We start from the raw sequence: 20,740 nt of genomic DNA on the forward strand, positions 1-20,740 counted from the left end.
TAAATTTTAATTTTTAAGCTGCACCGGTAGTGGACACTACACTCGTTAGCATTGCCCATAGCAAGGGCTGCATTAGCTTCATTGGTGTAGAAGCAAACACAAAATACTAAGTATTGGATGTATTTTTTCTGAAATTCTGGAAAGTAACTTGTTCTATTCTCCAACCTGGGTGAAAATGCAGAAAGAATGAAAGACAATAAAATCTGGATTTGGGGAAAACTTTTGTAATGTGTTGGTAGATTATAAAGGTAATAAAAGCTGCTTTGCCTGTACTGTGGAGGACTGATTCTCTTTAGTCTTCTATGAAAAATGCTTTTAAAAGAGTTGAATCTGGACTGGTAAGTGTGTCAAGGAGGAAAGAAAGAATCGCAACAACTGGTGTCTTAGCCTCTTGGCTGTAAAAGCAGTGTTCATTCCCCAGTCAGGGATACCTGTGCACAGAGTGGGTTAGTCTGAATCAGAGGACTTTCTCTGCAGTTTGGAGCTGGGTGATAATAGAAAGGTTGTGTGGCCTCTGGCTTATGCGCTAAACTCTCCTGGCTTGCTCGAAGAAGCAGAACATTTGGTCTGGCTCTGTTTCTGGAGCAGACTCCAAAACTGGAAAAAAAACCACCCCCAAAAAACAAAACAACAAACCAACCCTCCACCGTATCTTGAGGAATAGCCACGAAAGGTAAAGGTGGTATTGGTAAAGTGGTACAGAAGCAGTTTCTGAAATTTGCTCCTGTACCTGAAATACCTTTCTGGCAAAGCGGCGAAGAATTGATCTTGCCTTCCTCTGTAATGGTGTCTCTCCCTGTGAATCCTCTAGCTTGGTTGAGGAAACTATAAATAATGAAACGATGGGAGCAGGAAGGTAATAAGATATAAAGTACAGTAAGGAGCTTGATAATCTGATAGGGTTAATGTTAGTTACAAAGTGTAACCTGTGACTTATGGCATAGCAGGAGTGATCAGCCCAGGGCCTTGCGTTAATCCTTTAGGCAGTGCAGGTGCTGAGGGTTGCTGGCGGTTGGTGTTTGTATATATATGAGCTTCTTGGTGATTTCCAAAACACCTGTAAAAAAAACCCCTACAGTTTGGCTAGGTTGATACTTTTATTGTAAACCCATGCTTTCCAGTGTAAATAGAAACTCTTTTGAGTCCTGCTTTGGCCCAGAAGTGGTACTGCTGGAGCTGTGCTGGGCCACTGTTTGGCCGTGACTGTAAAATGAAATACGAACAAAGCCTGGGCCATCAGTGTAGCAGCTTCAGCTGCAAAGGAGGGGACTGAGCTGTTGTGGGAACACCAGTGAAGCTGATTACACTGAAAGGAGATTTTATCTTGGAGATAAAAGACAGTCCGGTGTTGGTGGCGTTTCTTGTTCCAGAGCTCTTGTTTTGCTCTACAGCAACCAGCTTTTTCAGCCTTTTACTGATGTTGTAATTAATCCGGCTGCAAATAGGACTGTTGGTTCTCAAATATTTTAAGGTTGTGGAGAGACTTTATTAGTAGTTTTCTGAATTCAGAGGAGCCTGTTTCTGGAGCTCTGTAGCCCATGTTAACTGGGCTGGGAAAAGGCGGTATTGCTTAAGGGGTATCTCTTGCTGCTGTTGTCTTTCAGTGCTGCTGGCTGCTGTTGGAAGCAGAAATTGCTGCAGAGCACTTTAATTACTTAAGTATAGAGAAACTTACCTGTTCACTTCTTTTTAAAATAAGCGCCATCCGGTTTGAGATCTTGCTTGCCTGGCTCCTACCTGTCTTTGGAGGTTTGTAGCCACTGAGTCATGTTTTGCCAGCTCTCACCTCTGCGTGATGGTGGTTTTGATGGTGGTACACCAGGCTGGCCTGGGAAAAGAGTGCGGGAAAGGCTGCAAAGTCTTGTGGCCGACTGACACCCTGGTGATCAGGAGTGCGTGATGCAAGGGCTTGCAGCCCCGTGACATGGCAGGCCACTGTGACTTCACAGATGTGTCCCTTGAGGTCAGCCTCTGATGCAAACCTGAGTGGGTAGGAGTTGTCTTTGCTCTCCAGTTTGAACCTCACTCTGGAGAGGCTCTCTCTCCAGAGAGGAAGCAGCAGGTGGTCCCTCTGTGGCTGACTGTCTGCCTCCTTTATCTTTGTACGAAAAAGCAAAGAAGCTGTGGTTTAGATACTGCAGTACCCTATGCCAGTTGGACTTTCAATGGAAAAAGAAAAGCCTTACGCCAAATGTAGATCAAGTAAGTCTATGTCTGTTTCTCTGCAGTAATTTCTCTTATTTTAATCTTAACGGTAGGGCCTCCAGTTCTTTAGGTTTTTGTCAACTCCTTATGTCTCCTATAAGGCAGAGCATGTGCTACTGGTTATTTTTAGCATGGAAAATTTTAAGAGCCCACGTGGTCCCATTTAGTTTTAACTGTGCCAACCTTGTCCAGTTCTCTTTCACCCAGATAGTATTTATTTCCTGAGTGCTGTATCACTAACTATAGGGTTTGTAGGGAGGCATCCCGGCCTTGCTGTTGAAGCTACATTTCCAATTTAGCTGCCTGCTCGTTTGCTCTGTGGTCCTTCAGGACAGCCTTTAATTCCAGCCTGGATTGCCACTGCTTTTGGGGTTTGGAAGTGTAACCTCTCCAGCGCTGGGGCGGAAGGGGAGCGGAGGAGGCAGGGACTGGCAGCAGTGTAGGGTATGTCCCTGCAGAGCACCGGGGCTCAGTCGCTTGGGACTTGTCTCTCTTCTTGTAGAGACTTGAAGCAGCTTGCCCCCAGAACAGACCTCCTTGTGTGTAGAAAGCCCTGAAAATCCGGAGCAAGTGCTTGCTGAAGTCTCCTCTCGAACCTTGAGAGTGAATTATCTGGCTTTTCTCTGAACCTCATGCTGCAAACATTTCTAACCTAATAAGGATGTGTATACTGAAGGGTTGTTTGTCCTGGCTAGGGAAACAAGGTGGCTTAAAACTGCTCTGGGACCCTAATGTGAACAAGTAGAATAAGTTGACTGTCCTTGGCGCTTTTTTTTTTTTTTTTAAGGTAGGCAAGGGTGTGCGTTCATTCTTGTTCTCATCTCCCTGGTCTTTACCAGGAGCTTTCCATAAATCAAGTCAGGATAGAGATTTGGAGAGCTGACTGACCCCTACTCTCCCCTTGCTGTCTTAATCCCATCCTGACCTACCGTGGGGATTATTTAGCAAGTTGGAAAAGTCTCATGTCCTAGCTGCAGCTCTCTGGCCCTGCCTTGACAGAAGGTGTGACATTTAAACCGGATTCCTGACATGCCAGAAAGAAGTGGAAGTGGCTGGCGGTGCGGGGTGAGCGCATACAGTGTGCGAGCTCCGCGCTATTTTTGGTGCGGGACTGCATGGGGCCCTGCGTGTTGGGAAACGGCACTGGGGCATCCAGCCCTTCGCACTGGTTCTGGCTCTTACGAGCCGATCGTCTCCGGTCCAAAGCCTCCAGAGCTGCTGCGTTTCTCCAGCTGGCTCCTCCTGCCTGGAGAGTGCGAGGACTGTCGGGCCAGGCTCCCTCCAGTTTGGCAGTGTTTAAAGCCATGTGATTTGACAAGTTGCCACGTTCTGTTCTGCTGCCGGCAGGAGAATCGCAGGCTTTCTTCCCCCCATGTGTTTAAATGATCCTATTGCCCCTGCAGTCCTGAACTGGCTGTCAAATTGGCAGCGGAGAGCGGGTTTTGTCGCTCTTAAACGTGTTGGAAAAGGCACGTGGGCTTTAGGAGCTCTCCTGTGGAGGCAATGGAAGAGAAGTATGTGCTGCATCTTACAACCGTTTGGTTGAGCAGGTTAAAAATCAGTCATCTTCTAGGCATCACGTAAAAAGTGACATTGTGACCAGCGTATCGAAATCAGGCCAATGAAGTCTTCCCATCACGTTTACGTTAGGAGATGTTTGTTGGTGTTAGCTGTCCCCTAGCCGACCCGGTGCTTTAGGGTGTCTGCTGGCATCTTGTACAGACCCACCACCTTTCATCCCTTTCTAGCTGATGGAAGGATGTGGAATTCCCATTTAACACGATCACTGATAGTATAATGCAGCTCTTGCTAAAATTAGTCAAATTAAAAACATGAAATTAAATGAGCTTCACAAGGAGCAGTCAGCTAATCCACCAGTCCCCACTGATCTAAATATCACAGAAGAGTGAAGATCTTTATGTTAAATTATATTAATGTTGAAAATGACTCTTAGAACTGTTTTGTCTGCCAGGCTTTGGGATAGGCCTGGCCCTCTGTGGGGCATCCTGCTACTGCCTTCCTGCGCTGCGGAATTGTGTGGGACTATTGTTTGTACAGTTGGTGCAACTTAATAGGGAATCGGATAATAATAGGGCTGTCTGTTTAATCAGGAAAGCTTGCTCGGAATGGACTTATGTGAGCTACTTTAATTTGAGTTTGTGGTACGCCTGCGAGACAGCTTGTAGGGTGGTTCTGCATTAATTATAACAACTTAAGCAGACAGCAGACGAGCACTCGCAGTGGCTCACAATGTGCCATTGTGCTGGAGAGCATAAATGTGAACCTTTTGTCTTGGGAATGTACAGACTTCACCCTTTCCATTTACCAAGTTCCAAAAACCAAACATCCAAATTATTGCATAGGTTTGTTGGTTTTGGTTTTGGTTTTGGTTTTTTTTTTAAATTCCAAATCTCAGATGTTGCCGTTAACTGAAAGTTCATCCTCAGCAGTGAGCCCTGCTACCTGACTGTGTAAAGCCAGCTGGAAGTAACTTGGATTTAGAAGAAAGCAGCTATGAATGTCCAATTAACACACACTCAAGTTTTCTTTGTAGAACAACGTAAATACCTCTTTTGTGATATACTGGAGATATTACTGGATTTCTTAAGTCATGTCTGCAGCTGACCTTTGATTTGGGATTAAGCAAGAAATTTTCTAGTCCCTGTTTTTGCCAGTCATGTATTTACTTGCCTCGGTCGTTAGGACTCCGTGGTAAACAGTACAGAAGCAAGGCTGGCGTCTGAGCTAGCTTGGATAAAGTTGTGTATTTGCTCTTGTGGCATGGGAGGGTGTGGCTGGAGGAGGTGAGAAATCTGGAGAGAATATTAATTTTTCTGAGGCTTGGATGCTCGGTTTGAGCCTGAGGGAGGCATGTTTTTGTCCCTCGGCTAGAATGTAATCAGCTTGTCGTGAAAATCAAGGCCCTAAAGGAGAGTTGTATTTGGAAGCTGTGGTCAGGAGGCTTGCTCTGATAACAAGTTTTTTTCCGGTTGAGACAGACTAAGCATAGTTGACAGAATGACTTGATTGCCTTGTCTTGTCTCGGAAATATTATGCTTCTAAAGAGGAGCTAGATAATGCTCTTTTCCAGTGCGTGGTTCCCATTTCTAGGACTTTGCTATCTCCTGAAAACAATCTTTATTTTTGTTGCTCATTGGCAAAAACAGGCTCTTGAGGCCTGTTTGGAGAAAAATCTGTCATGTGTAAGCATCACCAGACATGTGATGTTTTGCTTTAATTCCTGCTCAGTGAAAATATAAACTGTAAGTGCTTTGCAGCAAGGCTGTTTTGGGGATGTGGGTAACTGTTTAGCTTTGTGTTCCAGCTGTAGACTTTCCTTAAGGAAAAGGAAAGGCATGTCAGCCCTGCCTCGGATAACCCAGGTGAGGCTTGTAAATGGAGGAGCATGACTGGGACATGAGTCTCGGCGGTGTGCAGGTGGGGAAGGGTGCACACACTTTCTAAGTCAGAGAGACAGCTTTCGACTCTGGAAAGTCAGAGAAGCAGCAGCTGTCAACATAGTAATGTAGAACAAACTTTGGAGCTGGGTTCCTAGGTAGTAGTGTCCCTATCCGGGCTGCTTTTGCTAGATAAATACTGCGGTTGTAAGGGCGCTATAGCAGATTTCCCATCTTCACTGCTGCAAAATCTTGTAGAGGCACTTCTGGTTATTGGGAGGCACTTGCTTGATCAGGCTGTAGCTGTTCTTTGTTTAGGAATTCCTACACTGTGTGTATAAAAGTAAATGGAGTAGCTGCGTGTTGCTGTTTAGCGTCTACTTAACTGCAGACTTCTGTCGTGTGCCCGCTCACCAGCCTCTCGCAGTTGCTGTGGATGAGAACATTTGCAAAGCACTTCACCTTCACTGAGCTATTATGTTTTAGAGAAGTGCGTGTTGTCAACCTATGAAACTCTCAGGAATGTGGTGCTGCCTTTCAAGCAGAGAAGTGGGGAGACCTGCAGCGTGTCAAGTCTGTGTCTCGGAGTGCTGGTGGTACCGCTGTGCTGTGAACCCAGCCTGATGCTGGAGAGACTTGCAGTGCCGGATGCTGTCCTTGTGTGTAGTACTGACCTGCGAAGGTGAGGCAGGAGAAAGAAGGTGAAATTGTTTTACATGTAAAGGTGGGATAAGGTGAAATTGGTGAGCGTAATGGTGAGAAATGTCCAGATATTCCTAGTCTTAGGTCAGGATCTTGTTCTGTGGTCTGTTGGTGGAGCAGAGATGTGAATTTAAGGAGTGGCTAGAAAACGAGTCTGTTCATGCTAATAGAAATACCTCAAGGCATTTATGAAACTTTAGCCTTGCTGTTACCTTTCCTGTGACTATTGTAACATGGCTTTTGTTTCTTCTTCTAGACATAATTGCTAAGGATCTGTAAAATGGCTTCACGTTTCCGCAATATTATCCCATATGCCATACCTGGAGTGCTGGCACTTGTTGGCTGCTGGTGGATCTATTCCCGTAGAAAAAAGCATGCAAGCTATCATGATAAACAAGCAATAGCCACTGAAGAAGAGCAGCAGGAAGAAGCGCCAGAGAATGATTCACCACCCAAAACAGAAGCATGTGTTCCTCGAAGACTGCCTCTCTCGTCAGAAGAGGAATGCCGAGAGAACGAAACCTCGACCTCCCTGCTCTCAGCAGGGTCGACGACGCCCTCTCTTCTGTCTCAAACTCACGAGAGGCTAGATCTCTCACAGGACCTTCCAGACCTGTCAGTAGTGACAACGCAGCCCAGTACCCTTGAGGACGACAGTGAAAAACTAGAAACGACAGGATCTCAAGATGAAAGCGGTGTCCCTGCTTGTGTTTCTCTCCCTCTGATCTCAAAGAGCACAGAGTGTCACGGCAGTGCTGCGCTGAGCCTTGTACAGGATTCAAGCTCTAGTGCAAACCAAGATCAGTGGCCATCAGCATCAGCGACACTGACACGAGAGTCTTTGGGAATCGTGGAGGATGGTCCAGGCTTGAATCATGAGCGTCGCAGGGCAGCAGAGGTGGATGGAGATCGCTCAGGAGGTAAGGGATTTGAAAATGCTCCCATGAAAATGTGGTGAACAAATATTTTATGTGCTGTAACCCTTCTGCTTCAGAACATGTTCAGATAAGTCCTCTTCATCTTTACCTTTGCCAGTAGATGAATATTTAGGCCTCGTGTGCAGGTGGGTATGCATTTGCTCTCAGAATTCCCGTCCCTGTAGGATCCCGTGTTAGCTGGGTGATCTTCAGGGTATACGACGAAAGGTTGAACAGACTGGTCTGCATTCAGCACAAAGCTTATTGTCTAAAGCGAAGCATGTGCTTGAGTAGCCCAGTGAAATGGGCTGTGTCTGGATGTAGGCCAGGCTGTTGAACACCTTGCTGGTTTGAGACCTGCTAATGCAAATGGTTTCTGCTTCAGTTCGGGCAGCCTCTAGTAAGGACTGGGTTCTTATCTGTGTTTGTGGGCTGCTGCCGAAAGGAGGCTGTAAGGCAGGTTTCTGAGGTGCTGTTGGATGAACCAGGGAAGTGCTCTGACGAGCTGTGATAAAATCAGTTGGTTGCAGACCAATTACCCTGAAGCCTTTTTGCTTGGAAGGGTAGGTGCATGCCAAGAAATCCCAACAGGGAGCAATGTTCGTGGAGTTCCCCCATCTGTCTCTGCGTTGCTTTTGCCTTCTAGATCCTGGATGATGTGTGCCTGGCAGAATACAAAGCTGTCTGAGCAAATGTTAACCCGTGTGACCTTGGGGATGGATGTTAAAATCCTTTATAGGACCCTGTGGCGCCAACAGCCCTTAATGACAGGATGTCTTTTGTAATTGCTACAAAGTAGTTGGAACGCTGCTTGTTGTGAGACATGGGGAGTGAGTTTGCCAACAATTAAGGATTAAACCCACAAAACATTTTCACTAGTGAGAGTAACCACAGGAGGAAAATGGTTTTGCCTTGTTGTGAATGCTGGTGCGATGAGAAGGTACAACGGTGTGTTGTGGAGCCTGGTGATGACAAGGGCTGAAAGCTCTGCAGGGAGACAGGTAGGGAGACGGCGTATAGCAGGTAAAGTTGATAATGTGGCTGTGTTGGATAAGAGGTCCTACAGCTGACCTTCGCACCCAGGCTGTGAGACTTAAATCCTCATCCTTGTCTAGCAAGTCTATTGCAAACAGCTGCACTGCTTGCCTTTGACTTTCGAGGCATCTGTGCTGTGTTACTTATTAAGATGTGGCAAATGTGAGGCAGCTGTTGGGCTTATTTTTCTCTTCGGTCTTGTACTGGGTGATCTGAATTCTTGCAAGCAAGTGAGGATCTTCATGTTTCTGCTTGTTAATCTGGAGGAAGGATCAGCCTTGTTCTTGTTCTTGATCTTGTTACACTGACTGTATCTGGGATCTGACCAGGAGGAAGCTGTTTGAGTTTGTCCCCTTCCCAAGTACGAATGTTCCTGGTATCGGCTGATGGTTTGGGAACAAAACGTAGCTCAGCTCTGGCACCTTGTTTCTTCAAGCATATGACAAATCTGGGCAAGAGACAATCCTCTACCACAGCTAGTAGTGGGCACAGCTGGTGCTCAGGTCACCGTGCAACCCTCGTTGGGGCAGGAATGTAATGTCAATGCAAAGAGCAGACGAATAGGTTGCACATCCCTCCCTGCATGCTGAACTCCCTGTGAAAAGCCCTGTTTAAACCATGTGGGGAAAATGCAAAATACCTTGCTGCAGCAGCAGCTCAGTGTTGGTGTTAGCATAGCTCTCGTTCAGCTGGTAACTTTTGACTTAAAGTGTCTTGTCTCTGCTGCTGCATAAGGTGTCACCATGTTTGAAGGACTCCTGCTGAACTCGGGCCTCCTTCTGTTGCATTCCCAGAGGTGTGCAGGTTTTTCTCCAGCAATAAAAGGAAACTTGTAGCAGGCCGCGTGTGATGGGACTTTACCCTTTCTGAAATACCAGAGAACCTGATACAGGATCATCCCAACTGAATGCATAGGAAGAGCTCAATGTCACCTCTCTATGAAATTATATATTTTCATGGCCTTGTGTCTGGTAGCTGGATTGTGTGGGTTGTCTGAATACTGACATGTCTGTATGTCTTGTAGGTTCGGATGTAAATAGCGTGGACTTTGTGGACAGTGGCTGTGCCATGAGGAAGACAGTGAGTCGGCAGAACTCTAAGCTAAGAGGAGAATCCAGCAAGTCCGGCGTCGTTATCTGGGAGATAGAGGTTCCAAAGGTAACCAGCCGTTGGCCTGCTCGCGCATCCTGCCTTGCCCTACATAGCCATCTTCTGGTTCTTCCAGCCTGGTACTGGCTCAGTGCCATCCCAGAGAGATCAACAACAAATCAACGAGGATTTAAGCATTTAGCTCCCGTTAGGACTCAACAGGAACAAAGAGCCAGTACACACCTGTAAACAAGAGGCATGTCAGGGTTATGCCCAGGGTAATGTTGGTTGCTGGACTCATTATTCCCCATTATCTTCCACCCCAATCTGTTAGTCCGATGCTCTGAAAGCATTCAGAAGGCTTTGAGGGTACACAGTTATTAAGGGCAGGTGATTTTTTTTTTTTTTTTTTTCCCTGCTATGTAGGAGGGTTATGTTTCAACTGCCTGTCCAAACCCTTCCTCACAAGCTGAATGCTCGTATGAGCTATTCTGTAGAGCTGCTGTGTCTCTGTCTTTATAGTGAGCTTTCTTTTGCGTTGAGAAAGAGACTGTGTTTTTAGGACTACGTTCATACCTTCTTCCCTGCTTTGTGTATGCAAAATCATCTGTGGCTGTCCTGCACAGCATCGCTCTTGCAGTTCTGCTGCTCAGCAGACCCGAATAATGACAGCCAGTAATGTGAGACAGCAGCTCCCGGCAGGATAAGCATGCTGCCTCGAGTGCTTGGATGCTGTGAGCCCAGGGAAGACGTGTAACGTGCATTTTAATGGATCAGTAAAACACAGGCTAAAGAAGCAGTTCTACAGCAGAAAAATATGTTTCAGTGTTTCATGAAGACAGGCTGTCACTTTTCTTGAAGTAGCCAACTCTACATTGTATAGGATTATCCATACTGACTTGGGCCCAACACTTCTGCTCTGGTACCTGGTCTCTGACAGTAGGTGGTGGCAGGTGCCAGTGAAAGAGTAGAAGTAATAGGGCATGCAAAGACATCTCTTCATCATCCCGCACAGCTGTCCTGGGACTCTGCAGTCTAATGGGCATGATAGCCTGGTTTACTCTCCCATGAATTTGTCTACTCCCTATCTAATCTAATTAGCTTGTTTAAAAATTGCTAAAACTTAGTATTTCATATTTGAATGAAAAAGGCATGTAGCATGCTTTTTTAAAACAAGAAATGGTAGGAGATTGGGAGAGGACGTGACTTCACTTGACTGTAGGAAGACAGTAGCTTTTACCAGGCCTGGTAAAAACCATCGTGTCTTTGTGTCATTCTACAAGATACGAAGACGGATCTATCAAAACAAGCTGTGCTTACTGATCTGTATCTACCTTGACTTGTCATAGACCTGCTGAACTCTGCGCTGGTCCAGCATTCCCTTATACTTATTCTGCCTGGCCCTGTGCTACAGGAACTGGGAATGTGGGTGAAATAAGCCACAGAGAACGGTGTTGTTTGATCTATGTTTCTCTTCCTGACTGTTGCTTTCTTGTTACTTTCATAAAGGAATTAGTTGGCCGCTTGATCGGCAAACAAGGAAAATTTATGAGCTTCTTGAGGCAATCGTCTGGTGCCAAAATTTATGTCTCAACACTACCTTATTTCCGTGACTCCCAAGTCTGTCACATTGAAGGTAAGCGGAATGTCTCTTTATTCATGGTCTAATATGTAGCTTGGGGGCCTTAATTAGATGGGCAAGGAATTTAAACAGATTTAGTGGCTTTGTGAGCCTAGTGCTTTACAAAACTTTTCTAATCGGTGCTGTTACAGTAGAGGTGTATGCCAAGTTGCCTGTGCCTTGGCATTTGAACCCTCTTATTCTAGAGGTGAGAATGCATTTTAACATCTTCGGCTGCTGTAGTTTAACCAACACGTTTTGAAGGATCCCTTCAGGCTTGAAGGAGGAGCTATGGGATGTGTATCAGCAAGTGCGGTCTTGACTGTGAAGGATGTTAGATTAATTGTGGCTGAAAAATATCTGCCAGTGAATTGGGTTCATACTGGAGGCTAACGCTGTTGAAACTGGGGCCTGAGTTGCTCATGTTGGTCTGATATCAGGTTACATGGCCAATCTATTAAAAATTAAATCGTTGATGTAGCGCAGAAGGCACTTCACGGGGTGGGGGTGTCCTCAGCATATCTGTACTACAGACTTTCTGTGGGATTTTTGTCTTCCAGGCTCTTCGCAACAAGTCAAAAAAGTACTGAGCCTGATTGGCAAGAAGTTCAAAGAGCTGTGTCTCACCAACATCTACGCTCTACCTCCACCAACACCACTGACGCTTCATTCCCTCCTTATGACTGCCTGGGTAAGTCCCAGCTTGCTGGCTATGCTGATGTCAGGGTGGAAGGCTGTTGTTGGTCGCTGCTGTCATAGTATGCTACGTCAACGTGGCTGGTTCACAGATGCCCTCAAAACCAGTTGGATTTTGTGTGGCTCTCTGCTGTCCAGCTTATGTAACTGTTACAGATCAGATTTGCCTACCTGCTCTTCCACTGCAGTTTCCATTCTGCCTGAGCTGAGAAATGTAGAATCATAGAATCATTTAGGTTGGAAAAGACCTTTAAGATCATCAAGTCCGACCATTAACCTAACACTGCCAAGTCCACCACTAAACCATGTCCCTAAGCAGCACGTCTACACGTCTTTTAAATACCCCCAGGGATGGTGACTCAACCACTTTCCTGGGCAGCCTGTTCCAATGCTTGACAACCCTTTCAGTGGAGAAATTTTTCCTAATATCCAATCTAAACCTCCCGTGGCACAACTTGGGGCTGTTTCCTCTCATCCTGTCACTTCTTACTTGGGAAAAGAGACCAAGACCCACCTCGGTACAACCTCCTTTGAGGTAGCTGTAGAGAGTGATAAGGTCTCCCCTCAGCCTCCTTTTCTCCAGACTGAAGAACCCCAGTTCCCTCAGCTGCTCCTCATAGGACTTGTGCTCCAGACCCTTCACCAGCTTCGTTGCCCTTCTCTGGACACGCTCCAGCACCTCAGCGTCTTTCTTCTAGTGAGGGGCCCAAAACTGAACACAGTATTCGAGGTGCAGCCTCACCAGTGCTGATCCCTGGGTGGGCGATCCCTGCCCTGCTCCTGCTGGCCACACTATTTCTGATACAGGCCAGGATGCCGTTGGCCACCTTGGCCACCTGGGCACACTGCTGGCTCATATTCAGCCGGCTGTTGACCAACACCCCCGGGTCCTTTTCCACCAGGCAGTTTTCCAGCCACTCTTCCCCAGGCCTGTAGCGCCGCGTGGGGTTGTTGTGACCCAGGTGCAGGACCCGGCACTTGGCCTTGTTGAATTGCATACAACTGGCCTCAGGTCATCCATCCAGCCTGTCCAGATCCCTCTGGAGACCCTTCCTACCCTCGAGCAGATCAACACTCCTGCCCAACTTGGTGTCATCCACAAACTTACTGAGGGTGCACTCGATCCCCTTGTCCAGATCATTGATAAAGATATTAAAGAGAACTGGCCCCAAAACTGAGCTCTGGGGACCACCACTTGTGACTGGCTGCCAACTGGATTTAACTCCATTCACCACCACTCTTTGGGCCTGGCCATCTAGCCAGTTTTTTACCTAGTAAGAGTACGCCCATGCAAGCCATGAGCAGCCAGTTTCTCCAGGAGAATGCTGTGGGAAATGCTGTCAAAGGCTTTACTAAAGTCTAGGTAGACAACATCCACAGCCTTTCTCTCATCTACTAAGTGGGTCACCTTGCTACAGAGGGAGATCAGGTTAGTCAAGCAAGACCTGCGTTTCATAAACCCACGCTGACTGGGCCTGATCACCTGGTTGTCTTGTACCTGCTGTGTGATGGCACTCAAGATGATCTGCTCTGTAACCTTCCCTGGCACCGAGGTCAGACCGACAGGCCTGTAGTTCCCCGGATCCCTTGGGTAAATAAGTCTTCCGACTGCTTCATGCCGATAGTCTTTTTGTATGCAAGGCGGGCCCCGCCTCAAGTCTGATTTCTGTTAGAGCAGCAGGGAGTAACAGTGAGTAGCTTTTGGAAGTGAAATACCGGAGTGCCAGGGCTTTTCCACCCATGGCTGTAAGCCTCAGGAGTTGCTGGTGGAACATGGAGTTGCTGTGAATGAAGCTTGTGTTGCAGTGAACGCTAATGAGAATTTCTTTTCTCCACATGACAGCTCTTCCTCCCAGACGGAGTCTCTGTAGAGGTCGTCGTGGCAAACCAAGTCGATGCAGGGCACATGTTTCTACAGCAGCATACGCACCCCACTTTCCATGGTCTGCGTAGCCTCGACCAGCAGATGTACGCCTGCTATTCTCAACTGGAAATTCCAACCCTGCCAACTCCAGTAGAAGGCATGTAATGTGATTGCTCACAAATTGTTCAGCTGAGAAACTTCTAGGGTCACACGAAAGCCTGATGCCACTGAGTTAGGCTTGGGAAGTTTCCCAGTGGATGAGAATGTGATAGTTCACTTGTCATTTCATATTTTTTTAAGCCGCTGGCAGACTACAGATGCTGCTCTACTCTTCCTTACCCCACTCATCCCTGGAGTACCTCCCCAGCCACTTAGTTGCATGTTGAAATTCAGAATGAGATAAAGTCCATCTCAGGCTATTTCTAATCAACTTGGCATCTGGTGTATTTTTGCTGACAAAGTATGGAACTACTCCCAAATCTTCATAGTGTCACAGTCTGCACGTGGTGTAAAGTGGAGGGTGCATCACATGGAAGGGGGTTACTAGCGCTAACTTTCCTTTTTGGGGACAGACCTCACTGTTAGTGACCGAAGGCTGGAAGGGAACTGTACACCTGGGTAGAACAGCATGGAAGTGGCAGACAGAGACTTGAGAGTAAAACCCACTTCTCCTGCGTCCCAGCTGCAGGCCTTGTCTGGTGGGGGTGTGGGTGGTGGTGAAAGAAGATGTTGGCAGCGTAAGAAATGCTGTTGATTCTCAGTAGATAAGTACTGATGCCTGAAGTGCTAATTTCTGGAAATCCACTTACGCTGAGCCTTTCTCCTCTGTACTCCTGTGTTTTGCAGTTGGCATTATCTGCGCGGCTCCAGGCCTGGATGGGGCATGGTTCCGGGCTCAAGTTATTAGCTACTTCGAAGAGACCGGTGAAGTGGAGCTCAGATACGTGGACTATGGAGGATACGACAAAGTGAAGATTGACACACTCAGACAAATCAGGTCTTTAGCTCCTCTTCTGTGGCCTAAGGCAATATCTGGCTTGAATCTTCATATACCGTTTGAATTGCTTATAGGTTTTTCCACAGCTGAAGCGGAAAACGGTGGAAAGGTTTGGCTCAGCAGCAGCTGTGAATTCCTTGGGAGCACAGCAAGCTCTTGCAAGGCTTTTTCGAAGGGGAGGGGAGAGGAAATTGCAACTTCTGCCACTTCAGCGTGGAAGCTGAGTGAAAGGATGCCTTCAGGAGGCCCTAAATTGTAGTTAATTGATGAGCTAGAAAGAAGATTCAGATTCTCTGTGCCCCAGCCCCATTGGCTGGGAGAGCTGTATTGGATGGGGGTTTTCTTAGACAAGCCCATTAAATACTTGATTGTGCCCCAGAGGTGGGAGAAAAGCAGTACAGCTTCCATTATGGAGGTGGTTTTTGCTTGGAGCCCAATCCAACTTGGCGTGCTAATCAGACTATTTATTGCTGTTGCTTAGATTGCTGGGAGAACAATCTGATTTTTTTTTTTTTACTGTCATCAATTTCAAACTGAATTCCTGTAAGGTGACATTGATTAATCAATTGCTCTAAAAGAATACAGGAGAAACTTAAAGCCGTGTTCTTACTCTGATTGATTCTCTTTTCTTTAAGGTCTGATTTTTTATCACTACCTTTCCAAGGAGCAGAAGTTTTACTAGACAACGTGGTGCCACTCCCAGGTAATGGAGCTCTCAAGACATACCGTTGGTGCTCCTCCTGCAGGTTTAAATGGATACCAACTGTGTACAAGCGATGATTCTGTCTAAACCTTTTCCCTCCTATTGCAAGCGCAGCCTCTGATGTGACTAGAGCAAGATTGGAAAAATTGTATTTTATTCTTCTAAATGTGCTAGCATGGCATAACCTGTCAGGCTCCAGGGGAAAGATGATAAATGTTCAGGCTTTTTCCTGGATGGAGGAGAGAATGAATTACTCTCCTAAACAGCAAGTTGGCAGGACTGGCAGGGTACAGGTGAAGCAGCTGTAACTACTCTGCCTTCTTCTGTCATAGAGTAGCTGTAAACGCAAACTTAGTTTTTAATCTGCTAGATGAATATCTGACATTTTCCTACTAAAATGACTGATGTGTATAATTCTGTGTTCAAAAGACTACCCTCCAAGCACTGGAAGAATGTCAGTCACTACCTAGAAATGCTTTGGTTTGGCCCCCCCCCCCCCCCTTTTTTTTTTTCCTTTTTTCTAGTGGTGTTAGAGATGCGTGCTCTAACCAGGAGGTACAGGAGGCTCTGCCAAGACTGTAGATGGATGGCGAGGTTTAAGCTGCTTCTTGCAGAAGTCAGTGTTTTCCATGTTCCCTGAGGTAATCGACCTCCTTCGGGATTTGTAAGGAGTTCACTTGCTGCTGGAGGCGGTCTCAGGGTGGGGAGCACAAAGGAGAAACTTCATTTTGCAGTGATTTGGTAGGAAATAAGCAACTTTCCTCCAAAATGAAAATACTTCTGAAATGTCTGGTCTGCAGTGTAGATTGTAACTGTATTGCCTGGGACACAAGAGTTTCCTGCTGCATTACAGGTGTGGAGTTAGCAACAGTGCCCACGTAAGCTGTGCAGGCTGAGAGACCTGAGCTGCCAAGAGTGCATTTGGCACTGTTCAGGTGCCAGCCGGCCTGTGATACAAATGCTTCCGAGTTCCCGTTCACAGTATTGCACTCTGTGCAGGGTCAGTAATGTCCTGAGGCCCCTGAGCTTAGTTTATTAAGGATCAAAATACTAATGGCAGCTCAAACGTACTGCAGAAGTAGACTTTTCTGTCTTTAAAGCCTCCTAATTCATCAGCCACTTATGTTCACATTAACTGAGCTAGTGGCTTTAGAAAGCACTTCATCCTTTCCCTTCAGCAACACAGCAGGCACAATACTTGTGTGATCTCCAGCTTAATAGACTGGTTTCAGCAAATGCGTACAGCAACAGTAGGTGAGGATTCTCTGGCCTAACTTATGTAGGAGGTCAGGCAAGATTAGCTTAATAGTCCCTTCTGGCCTTTAAAGCCTGTGAAGAATATATCTCATTTGTTTTCTCCTGCTCTTTTCTTTCCCAAGACGAGGATCACTTTTCACCTGAAGCCGACGCCGCTGTTAGTGAGATGACCAAAGGCGCAGTCCTAGTGGCACAGGTACACGAGAGCTGCCTGGAAGTCTGGTTGCCAATTTGACTGCTGCTGTTGTCCTCTCTGCCCCCTCGCATACCGTGCGTGTTAAAATCGAAAACAAAGCCACAGCCTGTAAGTCTGGCTGCTGGGCAGGATTCTCGTCGAGCAATCTCGGGCGCTGAAAACTTCCTTGTGTGGCACCAGGACCACTCAGGACTGCCTGGCTGGGAAGGGATGAGTATTCCCTCTTGTTACTGATGCGGGCAGAGAGGAAGGGCACCTGGATGGATTTACAGAGCACAAAGTGGCCTGTTGTCCAGCGGATCAAATATTCACCTGGGTCTGCGCTGCTTTGCCAGTCTCAACAGTCTTTGCAAGACTGACATCCAGGACTTGGCCTCTGGCTGGCCGGAGGGAGAAGTAAGGGCATCCCAAAGGCTTCTGCATGCAGTGCCTGGTCTCAGCGAAGAGGCACTTGCCTCTTCCGAAGTGCCTCTGACAGTGGCTGTAGCTGTCCACGTAAGGCAGTTGGGACGAGTGGGAAGCCGATAGCGCTTGTGACGCTCAATCTCGCAGCTTCCTTGGGTTTTAGTGCAGTGCTCAAATGCATCACTAATTCTAGCAAGGGCACGGATTTGAGCGACCAGAGCGCACTTGCCAGCAGGGTGTCCCAGCTGCCTGGTGGCAGGAGCTACATTTCCACGAGCCTACGCTGAGTCTGAGGATCTGATATGCAGTGAATGATGCTAGCCTTGCACCCTGCACGGCTCAGACCAGAACTGCTGCACGCTAATGTTCTTCTGTGTTTCCAGGTCACAAATTATGACAGCGCAACAGGTCTGCCACTGATACAGCTGTGGAACTTGACGGGAGATGAGGTGGGTATGTTAACATGCCTATTTTTTCAACACTGATAAGGTATATGATTATGCAGACTTTTTATTGCTGGTTAGGAACTTGCTGATGCTTCTTGCTAGTAGTTTGTTCACCTTTCTACTTTTTTTTTTACCTCCTTTTAGGTGGTGTCGGTAAACAGAAGTCTGGTGGAAAGAGGGTTTGCTCAGTGGCTTAACTACTAGCGATGTCCTAGATGCCTCGACAACGCTTTCTACAGAGAAAAATAAAAGAAGAAATCTTGTTTTGCGCTGTTACAATTTGGTTTGGCAACCTTTCATAAGACAACCTGTTTACACCTATGTGTGGATTTTTGTGGTCCATTGAAACTCATCCTGCTCAACTGTTACCATTTCACTAGAAACATGTACCTCATCTGGGTGAAAGCTGGGGTGTTAAAAGCCATAATGACAGATACTGTAGCTTTAAAGCAAAAAATCCTCCCCGGCCTCTACTTAAAAGTTGAATGGAAAAAACCTTAATACCTGGGGGCTTGCTTGAAGCTAGCAAATGCCCCGAAATGTTAACTGTGGTTGCATTTTTGCTCAAGATGTATAATGCCCCGTGAACTTAGCGTCTGCTTTTCTTAAAAGCTACAACGGTTGTCCTTTTTTTAACAGGCTCTGCCTATGAAATTAATGAATGTTATTAAGGAATTTAATGTTTAGTTACGGATTTTTCTATATTGTGCCACTAACCTGCACAAATAACATTCATCTTGTGTCTCCCTTATGCCAGGAGGTAGATGAATTGCATTCGTTGCACTTACTGTGGCACATGTCTCACTGCAGTCATGGTTTTTAGGCTTGATACGCTTAAGGAAGAAAGCTTTTCTGTGCAGATGCTTGAAGTGCAGGGTATGTTACCACTACAATTTTTTCTCTGAAATGTCATGTATTTAAAGAAAAGAACTGATTGCCAAGCCCAATTGTAGTTTATATTTTTCTAGCTGTGCAAGTCTGTAAACATATATATAAAAAACCATTGTAATATTTTGTACAAGAAAAACACTGGAAACAAAGGGAACTTTACAGAAACTTTTTCACACCAAAATGTCCTATGTAGGTAGAACTGGTTTGGAGTGCATTAGGGTAGCCAACATACTTGGAGCATCTGAATGTTGGGAGTGTTTCAGCTCTGCTGTATACAGGATTAGTATTCCCTTAGATTGCTGTCTGGCTTGAATTGTGATCACTGCATTCTTTGCTATGTTGCTGTACAGATCTGTTTAAAAAAAAAAAAGTAACAGCTTGGCATTAATATTGCAGTGGTGTTCTCAATTTTTTTGTGTTCCTTTTTAGATTTCTATTACATATTTAAAATTTTGCTCAAGTAATTTAAGCCAACTTAATACTCTTAAACACACGCCCTCTAATGTATATCATTTTAGATATGTATTGAGCTGGGATTTATTGCTGGCAGAGAAGATACTTGCCAGGAAAATGTTGATGTAGTCAGTCCTCAGAAGTTTTTTCTGGTGGGTTCAGGGATGTCCTTACATCCTATGAGCTAATGTGTTGGTGCATCACATTTGGATAGTTGCCTACAAAAGCATTTGGTCCGATCCCTTCTGATATGGTATGGTTATATCTTTTTTTTTTTGAGTTCTCTACTATTCGGTGCTTATGATTTAATGTTCATGTTTGCAATAACATCCAATGAAACCTAAATTTGGTAACTCAGTTGAGTCTATAAAACATATATCCTTTTGGAATGTTTCTTTCCCTTTCAATTAAAGCTCGAATTTTAAGCCATCTTAATCAAACTGTGATGACTGAGAGCCTTCATTTCCTGACCTCTTGCGATGTAGGGTTGGGAAGGGAGCTCCATGGGCTAAACAGGTCCGATAAGATCCTGATGGCTTTTCAACAGATGTAGAAAGGTCAAGCTTCAAATCTCCTGGGTTTCCTTTTACTTCCAGCTGAAAACTGGGTTTATTTTTATGATGAATTACTTATTAGAAAGCCTTAGTCTGAGCACCGGTACTCAAGGCTGTTGAAACTGTTATATATTTGTGGAATTCATTTACTCTAGACTGGGGTTGTCCCTTTTGCCACACTTGTGTGTTGAAAAGTGAAACTTGGGAGTCTGTTGTGCGGGCTATAAAATCCCCTCTTTAAAATGTTGACCGGTTTCTTGTCCAAGCCAAGCAGTGCAATTTGGTGTCCTAGTGAACAGTTTGTCCTCACCCTGGTGTTGGAGCACCTTGCAACTGGGAAAGTCTACTCTTGCAGTAGAATGTATTCCACTGTGTGGAAAAGAAGCAAAGGCCTGGGCTGGACCGACTATGCTTGGGCTGCACAGAGCAAAGTGTGTTAAACTCAAAAGTACTGCTTTGGTGGTCTGTAGATGTGTACACATGCGCACACAGTTGTTCAGAGTTCCACATACTGGTCTTCCAGATCTCAAGGATTAAAACAAATCCGTTGGGTTCACTGCAGAGTATACGTACAACCCATAGATGCTCTGGCTACAACTTGGTGCTGCTTAGGCAAGTGATATGTGAAGAATAAAACATCGGGGGTTTTGGTGGGGGAGTAGTGGGTCTGGACGTTAGCGCAGTTCGAGAATGTCCATCCTTACTGCTTCTCACCCCAGGAAGAAGGTTTCACTTCACAGGGTTTCTCAGTCCTTGCTAGGCTCCAGTATCCGCTGAGGGATGCCTTTCACCCTCAGGCGTGATCTCCCAGGTAGAAATTTGGTAGCTGGCTTCTTGCACTGTGGGTGGTTAACGTTACTGATAGCCTGAGCACCTGAGTGGGGTGTGTGTGTGGCATGCTGAGCTCTCTGCCACGGTTGCAGGCAGCCTGTCTGGATTTGCTGTTTCAAATTGCCTGCCAGTCGTCTTTCCTCGGACAGAGTTTCTGGCCGAGGGGAGGAAAAAAGCTGCCATGTATCTGTGAAGGAGGTTGTCTGTCCTTCAGCTCTGTAACTTGGGTTCAGCAGCTCCAACAGTGCCTTACTGAGTACCTTCCCTGCTAGGTGAGGTCTCCCCCAATTAAACCAGTTCTCTTGGGCAGGAGCCAACCTCCTGAGGAGGGTTTGCGTTTCAGCCTTAGGGCGGTGTGACCTTGTAGCTCTCTCCTGCCAGTGCCTGGCGTGGTGGACAGGCTGGAGATGAAAGGTCAAGAGAAAATGAAGAGCCCTGCGCTCCGGTGTCAGTCTGATGCAGGTGCAGTGCCCAGAGGAG

The 20,740-nt window shown here is 46.2% G+C and overlaps 1 protein-coding gene across 1 annotated transcript; it reads left to right on the plus strand.

Annotated features, from left to right (window-relative positions):
• The first annotated feature begins 1,938 nt into the window (after window positions 1-1,938).
• LOC142028273 (A-kinase anchor protein 1, mitochondrial-like) lies at window positions 1,939-18,040 on the plus strand. The gene is made up of 11 exons (XM_075022230.1): window positions 1,939-2,202; window positions 6,562-7,225; window positions 9,282-9,415; window positions 10,856-10,982; window positions 11,528-11,658; window positions 13,507-13,684; window positions 14,374-14,524; window positions 15,160-15,227; window positions 16,607-16,680; window positions 17,469-17,534; window positions 17,676-18,040. Exons 2-11 carry the CDS (start codon window positions 6,586-6,588, stop codon window positions 17,733-17,735), a joined length of 1,629 nt encoding a protein of 542 aa, XP_074878331.1. The 5' UTR covers window positions 1,939-2,202; window positions 6,562-6,585; the 3' UTR covers window positions 17,736-18,040.
• Window positions 18,041-20,740: the final 2,700 nt, after the last annotated feature.

The sequence above is a fragment of the Buteo buteo genome, unplaced genomic scaffold (assembly GCF_964188355.1).
Source record: "Buteo buteo unplaced genomic scaffold, bButBut1.hap1.1 HAP1_SCAFFOLD_232, whole genome shotgun sequence".
In the NCBI taxonomy this organism is placed as follows: domain Eukaryota; kingdom Metazoa; phylum Chordata; class Aves; order Accipitriformes; family Accipitridae; genus Buteo; species Buteo buteo.

Bases quoted from the DNA above. Each gene is read 5' to 3' on its own strand.
- LOC142028273 (XM_075022230.1), top strand. From the start codon at position 6,586: ATGGCTTCACGTTTCCGCAATATTATCCCATATGCCATACCTGGAGTG. The intron at 10,983-11,527 runs GTAAGCGGAATG...TTTGTCTTCCAG, and splicing joins CCAAGTCTGTCACATTGAAG to GCTCTTCGCAACAAGTCAAA. The intron at 13,685-14,373 runs GCATGTAATGTG...TGTGTTTTGCAG, and splicing joins CCTGCCAACTCCAGTAGAAG to TTGGCATTATCTGCGCGGCT.